General features: G+C 35.8%; 1 protein-coding gene across 7 annotated transcripts in view; it reads right to left on the bottom strand.

Annotated features, from left to right (window-relative positions):
• LOC119638468 (nuclear localization sequence-binding protein) overlaps positions 1 to 8,106 on the bottom strand; it is a 255,425-nt gene that overhangs the window by 65,434 nt on the left and 181,885 nt on the right. The window contains exons 1-2 of one of the 7 annotated variants that reach the window (XM_038035269.1): positions 4,763 to 4,777; positions 3,722 to 3,991 (exon numbers count right to left, since the gene is read on the bottom strand). The exons of 2 other annotated variants lie outside the window; for them this stretch is intronic. In XM_038035269.1, coding sequence (XP_037891197.1) covers positions 3,722 to 3,747 — 26 coding nt within the window. In that variant the 5' untranslated portion in view covers positions 3,748 to 3,991; positions 4,763 to 4,777. Of the gene's footprint in view, positions 1 to 3,721; positions 3,992 to 4,476; positions 4,675 to 4,738; positions 4,778 to 8,106 lie in introns of those variants that run through there. 4 more of the 7 variants (XM_038035272.1, XM_038035268.1, XM_038035267.1 and 1 more) reach the window with 4 other exon arrangements.

Below are 8,106 nucleotides of genomic sequence, written 5' to 3'. Positions count from 1 at the left end.
TTTCATGCGCACTCCTGGGACTGGGTTTAAGAGAGAGATTTGAACCCGAGAACACAGACTTGATTGTTACGAGCTTTTCATGCGCACTCCTAGGACTGGGTTTAAGAGAGAGATTTGAACTCGAGAACACAGACTTGATTGTTACGAGCTTTTCATGCGCACTCCTGGTACTTGTGGTTTCGTTTAAGAAAAACATTTTCGACCCATTGAGGACCACTTTTGGGCCTTTTTCAATATAGACCAATCACAATATCAATCCAATCCAATCCAATACCAATCACAATAGGGGATGTGCAATATAGTGACGGTTGGAGGGAAGTGAGGAAAGAGAAAACAAGAGGGGTGGAGTGGCAACCCCGGTCAGTACGAATCCACTCTAACTACTACCAAAGTAAGGTCTACCGCATTGAGATTTGAACCTGCGGACACAGACTTGGTGGTCACGTTTCTTACCTACTCGACTGCTTCCGCGGAATCCTAGAACGTTTGGATTTAAGAAAAACACTTTTGATCCACAAAGGACAAATTTTGTGTAAGTCGGCTCAAAAACAATTCCTTTTTCCGTTTTAGTTTATTTATTTATTTTCATCTCTGGCTACAATTACACATTCAGTCATATTACGCAACACTATTAAGGCTAAAAGACTTATAAATTACACTATGATAGAGAAGATCGTTAAAGCGCAGTAAAGTTAATAGTTTCAAAGTAGATAACATTTGCTTGCATATTTTCAGGCTTAAATAATTAGCAAAGTGAGCTAAAGTCCAAGACAGAGTTGCTTTCAATAAATGCAAATTCAAACATCCCCGATCATGGAAAATTTCCTCGATCATGAAAAATATCGCAAACCAAGAATTTTCCCGGTCATGAAAAATATTCCAGACCATAAATTTTGCTTTGCTAATGCGTGAAGCCTAAAAATATTGTAAGCAAAAATTTGTAGGTGTTAAGTAATTAAAAAATGCTACCAGTTTTTTCAATGGTTATTATATAGAAACACTAATGTACACATTTATACAACTATTGGATAATTTTTGAATGGCAAATCTACTGTTACTAATGTTGTGCATATCCAATTGTTAACGTTATAACGCAAAGTATTAAAGGCGAACATAAATCTATGCAACTATGTATAGTTACTGTGTATAGTGTATAGTCACTTTTATAAGGTTTACTGCACTGAGATTCGAACCCGCGATCGCGCGACTTGGCACTTGCGAATCTAGCCCAATTAATGCAAGGTTGAAGAAATTGAAAAGATTTTAGTTAATTTTCTCCCAAAATGTGAAACAAAATCTTTGTTGGACTGTGTTAGTCCGGTCAGTTAAAGACTTTTTCCTTTGACATTTTTTAACAACGTTAGCGTAGACGTTGAAGCCAATTCTACATCACTTAAGATAAAAGTGTACAACAAGTTTTTGCGGATGTACACAATGTTATAGATTCGTCACTTATTATACCGATCTATTCAGTATCACTTTCTGAATCGACGTAAGCTTCTCTGTCAGTCCATATACCTTGTATTTCAGTGTTCAAGCTACATGTGTCGATTTTTGGCAAGTTTTAATGAAATTCGGCGCACCAGAATGTTCTGTCTCAAGAGCGAATGCTGTTCAAAACGTTTCAGTTCGGAAAAACTCTTCCAACCGCTTTCTACATAAAGCCTTATTTTAAAAAATTGCTGATGGTTCGCGTTCCACTCGAAGATTCTTAAAAGCAGTTTCTTAAAAAAACTATCTTCTTTCTTGCCTCTCACACTTGGTTTCTTTTAAATATTTTAGCTATCGTGAGCTGAGTATGTCTCATAACAGTTTTAAATAAATGCTTATGCTTCGCTTGAAGCAACGATGGTCTCAATGAACTTGGCATTAGTGTCTAAACCAGTACTAGTAAAAATCCGAACGAAAATTGTAGAATTCTTGCTGAAGGGTGCACAATTGTTCTTTATTCTCTTCAGAACTTTAAAAGTAAAAGAAGCAAGATTTCTTTAGAGAAACACATAGCCAAGACAAGAGGAGGCAGAGGAGGGCAAACTGATGAGTTAGCCCTTTTTCGGACGATATCCTCCCTTACTTTCCCAGCCATTTTCCTATTTATTTTTACATCATTACGCTCATGTACAGATTGCAGGTGATGTTCCGGCTTACAATCTATCATCGTTTTAGAAGACCATATATGTAGAGATAAGAATTCATTGACAAAAGATCTCAGATGGAATGATACGGCGCCAACATTTCTTATATCGACGCTAACTAAGAGTTTCAATCTGATAGAGGGTTCTCCGGTTTATTTCCCAGTCCATGAATGATCTCCCGCGCTGCCATTAATGGTGGTTAAGGAGGACCAGAAGCACAGAGATTACGGTTCGTCAGTGAAAAGACCGATTTTCTTAACCCCTTCTCGATCGGCTAGAGCAGTAATCATTTTCTCGCCAGCAGATTATAAGAGATTTTTCGTGTTAGTCGCGATTAAGAAGAACCCGGGATTCGAAATGTATCGCTTCGTTAGCGAAACGATTGATTTTTTTTAGCGCTCTAAAGATTGTGAATTCAAAATAAATGGAGAGATTACATCTGGATCTTTTTATTTATAATCTCACCCACAGATCGTAAACGATTTACGATCCGACAACCGATCGTGATTAGGAGAGATCAGAGTAAAGGGCGTTTTTAGGGCGTTAGAGATTGTTAGGTCAAAACTAAAGGACTGGGTCCTCTCCCAGATTGAACCTTGCAGAGGGTCTTTCTATTTACTTTCTCGCCCGTAAATGGGAAGTGACTTCTTGTCACTAGTTGGAACCAGTCATATTTAAGACGAATCAGAGCCCCAGAGATAACAATTCGCTAGCGCTAGAACCGATCCTCTTAACACTCTCAATTTTCTTATGTAATGAGAGACTGAGAAGGTTGATCTGACAGAGGCTCTGCTTAGTTTTTTTCCCGCCGACATATTGCAAAATGATATCTCCTGTTACAACCAATCATGGTCATAAGAGACCAGAGATCCAAAGGCACTGCTTCGCCAAGGAAACAATCGATGCGTGTTTCCAAGTCAAAGATGATGAATACACTCGATGTAGCACTAGCTCTATATTTTCACCTGGCAGAGACAAACAGAGCGTTAAACCTCCCACACCCAACAGCATTCCCGAACGGACATCCGTCTTCGGGCGGAGTATTAATGTGTCACCCTAAACTATCTCTACACTGGCATCACTTTCAATGAGATCACATTTGAGCCATGTGTGGCATGTTTCTAAACTCATTTACTCATTGGCTCTTATGTACGACGAAATGAGTAGACGAATGGTCTTTAAGAAACTATGGTTAATAAAGCACTTGTTAACATGTTCTCGATATTTAAATATTCCAAGCAACCCTTTTGTACATCGTTTTTAAAACGATTGCTTTTGTAAGTGGACTGTAGTTCGTTAACAAGAAACCACGACGAGAGAAAAAGTAAGAATGTATTAGACAAGGGTGGTGCTTGTTCAGTGTTGCTATGACTTCATAACAACACAGAGCCCTAACCGCATGCGTTGAAAGTTAGTTTTTAAAAGTTAGTTTAAATATATTCTGTTGCGTTCTACTTTATTTGCTTGTTGGGCATGTGTTGGTGATCTCTGCCTTTAAATGCAATCACATTTGTGTTATATATGTTATACATTTTATATTACTTCCATTTAATTGCTGTTATTTTTTCCTATAACAAAAAACTCACCGCAACATTGCATCTAAATAATTCATGGCTTTTTTGTATTTGTTTCTGCTGTGATTTTTTGTTGTGTTCGGATGTTTTGTTTGACGAGAAACAATTTGCTTTTTTACAAGCGTTAAATTTAAAATTGAAATTGAAACTGAAAAAAAATTAGTTTTAAAATTTTTATTTATATCTTCTTTTTCTCTCCCGCGTTTTTCATATCGTCAGTTTTAGTTTCAATGTAGAAGAACTGAAACACTGTACCGTTTTCTTTCGCATCTTATGTAACACCTAAAAATATGCAACACTATCATATTGAGCAACATTGAAAAGTATGTAATGTATAGATATTTGTTAAATCAAGAGAAATGTAGCTGAAGCCTGAACTAACTGTGCATCCTTTTTAAATCGCTGTTAGTCCCTTATTTTGAAATAAGGTCTTACATATTTTGTTAATACTTTGTTTTCTCAATGGTAGCCGTTTGAAAAATTATATATATCCGATAAGAGATCGGAATGATTTGACCAAGTTGTACAAGAGTGAAGTTCGACTTTTTTTATACAGACCAATTATTCAGGGTTTGTCTCTTAGTCCTGTAATACATTGACACTCAGAGAGGAGTGAGAAAAAAAAGAAAGAGATGTTGAGGTTGTGGTCACAGCCTGCTTTATATCTATGTCAATGACAATATCTCATGTTTACTGTGGTTGCTAATTATTGCAAGCTAATGCGTCAGTTAAATATCGCACTTGCCAGGCACTCGCATGACACTTACTCTAGCGAGTCTCTGTTAGATGTAATAAAATGGGTTTAAGGGAAAAGTGTTTTCCTTATAGTTGGGAGAAAAGCTAAAGAATAATCGCTTTAAGGCTGAGTATGATTCACTCATTCCAGTTATTTTTGTTCAAGTTTTCACAGATTTTGTTTTTTTGCACTTGATAATAATTGAATTCATTTGAATAGTTATTTTAGTTTTTTTGTTTTTTTTTTTTTTTTTAACTAAGGAATAAATTTCTTTTTGTTTTATAATTTATTACAATTCTTTTTTATTAATGTTATACTTGTTTTGCAATTAATTTCTTATCGTTCTTTGTGTGTGTGTGTGTGTGTATTTTTTTTTTTTCTTCTTTTGAAATTTTTAAAACATTTACAGTTCACTACATCAACTTTGAAAATGAATTATAAAATGTATCCGCAAAACGATTTCAAACGACTTTCTTTTTGTTGAGTGTTATTTGTTTTGCTCTTTGTTTCAAAAGGGTTTCATTGTTAGTTTTCTTTTTATTTTTCAAAAATAATACCTGGCGATAAGAGTATTGACGTTTAAGAACGTGACATAAGAAGAAGCCTTTGTAATGTTGGAAATTTAAAAGGTAAACCCAGGAAACCATGAAACTTTTGTGCTTTTTTTTTTGTATTTTTTTTTAATGCCAAAGAGTTCAATAGCGGTAGAGTGAGAAAAGAAACGGGGTAGCGAAATTAAACAACAATATTCACCGTATAATAGCCGTCATACTTCAGTTTATTATGTTATTCATCTTTGGTGAGCAATAGCGAGATTTATGCTTTAAAAGATTTATTTTATATTATATTTTATTACATATATATATTATACAATATATATATATATATACATATATATACATATATATATATATATATTTATATATATTATTATATCTTATATATATACATATATATATATATATATATAAGATATATTTTCAATTAAAGTAAAATTTTGAATCAGTTCAGGCTTGAACATAATATTTCCAGTCCTGCGTGTGCCTTTATGTATCCTTTCGGTAATCAATACGTATTTTTAGTAATCGTCTGTAATACCATCAGTCCGTCCGTCTATCCGAATATATTTTAGCCTGGTTAATTGATCCTCTACATTATATGTCTCTATCTACTAAACCACTCACCCTACCACCGGTCCATCCAACTATCTAGAAGTTGGTTTATTATCTTGTTATCGAACTCTGTATATTTGCCAGTAATTCGAGCAGTGCTTTTTATTCAAGCCTCGTTGGCGAAGAGGCTGATCCTACCTCATTATTATTATTTTTATCATTGTTTTATTTCCCTTTAATGTAGAGCTAATCACTGAGGGGATGTCTTCTATACGTCTATTACAGTTATGATTAAAATTAGATGGGAAGAGAGAGATAGGGCGTGAATGCAACTTTGAAGATGTATATCTGATCGGTAAGAGCTATGCTTTTACCGCTTGAGAACTCTTTATAGCTACGCGCACACAGCAATCGCAATTAAAAGCATCCTCTACCGGACTTAGGATTGAACCCGGATATGCCGGCTTGGTAACTATTTCTTTACTATTTGGCTTTACGGTAGCCCGGCAACAATGCCGTCGGCATTGTCCGAAATATAATACTTTTGGTCTGACTGCGTACTCCTCTGCGTACTCCTCTATATCTTAATGTGTGTCCGATAATGAGTTAAGAGTAAATTTTGTTTAATAGTCCCATCATTTAGCCCTATTGACGGACTTTCCCTTTCTTTTATCTTTCCGACCATATTCTTAAAAACAATAATTCATGTATACATAAATAAAAAAAAAAGCTAGCAGAGAAGCTCCCCCGCAACAACAACAGATCCAGGTTGCAAGTGAACCCCTAAACCATTGCAAACATGCATGACCATTGGCAACCAACACGTTAACAGCACAATACTATATTAAATAACAAATAAAATATTAAGAATGAAATGTTAGTTTAAGTACGACATAGGTAAATCGAGCATAATAAGAAAAGTTGCTTTAACAGACTTTAAAGAGTCCGATAATGAGAATAAGTGATTGACATTGTTTAAGTTTCTGCAAATAACTCTAAGCGGGTTAAATAGCTCATAATTATATTTACATTGACTAAGCTTAATCCAGTGCTTAGAGAAGCGGCTAGAAACATTAAAGCTGATCTCACCAAGTAATGCGGACGTGTCAACAGTGCCATTTATTACTTTGATAAAAAAGGAAATCCCAAGAACAAATCAACGTTTCTCAAGTGACGGTAAGGATAATAGAAGCAACCTATATTCATAGGGTGCAAGAGAGACAATCGGGCCCCAAAACAAATTCCTGAGGGCAAACAGCAAGAATTGCTTTTGAACAGATTCAATTAAATCTACATAGCATCTATATAAAGGAGACTACACAAGTATAGGTCACATGTACAGGCTTTCCGTAATATAAGGATCATCAAACTCTTTGCATCATCTCTTTATAAAACCAAGCGCGGGCCTAGCTTTGCTTAACGGGAGCTCAATATGCAAATTCGAACGTAACTTATGGTCAAATAGGTTGCCTAAATCTAACTTTTTGATAAATGAGAGATAATGACCCAGAAGAAATATTTGGTTTTTTGAAGGGGAAAGACCTACTGCATTAGTATTACGGAACTAAGATTTTAAAAGACGAGATTGCTCTAGGTTGAGAAGGAGCCAATTTAAAAATGCTAACACCCTTTAAGTTGACAGATGGAACTTTTGCCGCCATATAACTTTTTATGTCATCCACAGATGTATGAGGTGCCAGTCTTGACACAAATATTGCCTTTCTGGGAGAAACTGCCTTCAAGCAAACGTCATCTGTACTAGGAGCAGCAGGGTTCACAGATGTTGAGAATATAGAAGGTGGGAGAATCGTAATTAGGAGAACTCAGAGGTGACGAACCACACGTTATGCTACGAGGTGTAACTTTGCTAGCTGGGGAAGAAGGTGAGTGCACAATGTAACGACGCTCATCAAACCTAGTCTTAATTATTTCAGATTTCTTCCAGAAGGTGCCGAGATTTATGCTCACATCTGAGAAACAATTTCTCATCTCCGTGAAGAGTTTGTAGAAATCGATGTCCCGCTTTCTACAGTTAGGACATGATCATCGTGAGCCTTTTGAGGGATCGAGGACTGCTTTAGCAGCACGGCCGAAAATGCCAGCACACTTTACATGGTAAAGACGATCACACAGCCAACTCGACATGAGTCGTTCAGATTCAGGGCCTGTTCTCACACGACGTGGTGTAACTAAACAAGTCATGTCCAGTAGAAAGTTTTAAAGGTTTTTACAATTAATACACGAATAAAGCCAAAAAGTAAATAAATACACTAAGAAATTGAAAGATTCGTTGTACTGAATTAAAAAGCGACTACAACACGCACGTAGAATTGCCAAACTCTGCCGTAAAGATAATTCAAAAATTCTCTGCTTCATCAGTTCATTTCTCCTTTCATAATATAGAGTAACTATTCATCGGCCCGCCCGTTAATATATTCATTCGTATCGGAATCTTTCCGTTCATCCACGTAGCTGTTCCTCCCAGCATTTAGTTATATATTTTCCATTTATTACGTCACTTACCTATATATTTTGAGAAAAAGTACCAG

Source organism: Glossina fuscipes, unplaced genomic scaffold (assembly GCF_014805625.2).
Source record: "Glossina fuscipes isolate IAEA_lab_2018 unplaced genomic scaffold, Yale_Gfus_2 90, whole genome shotgun sequence".
NCBI lineage: Eukaryota > Metazoa > Arthropoda > Insecta > Diptera > Glossinidae > Glossina > Glossina fuscipes.
The sequence above is the reverse complement of the archived record's forward strand: the minus strand, read 5'-3'. Positions and strand labels throughout refer to the sequence as shown.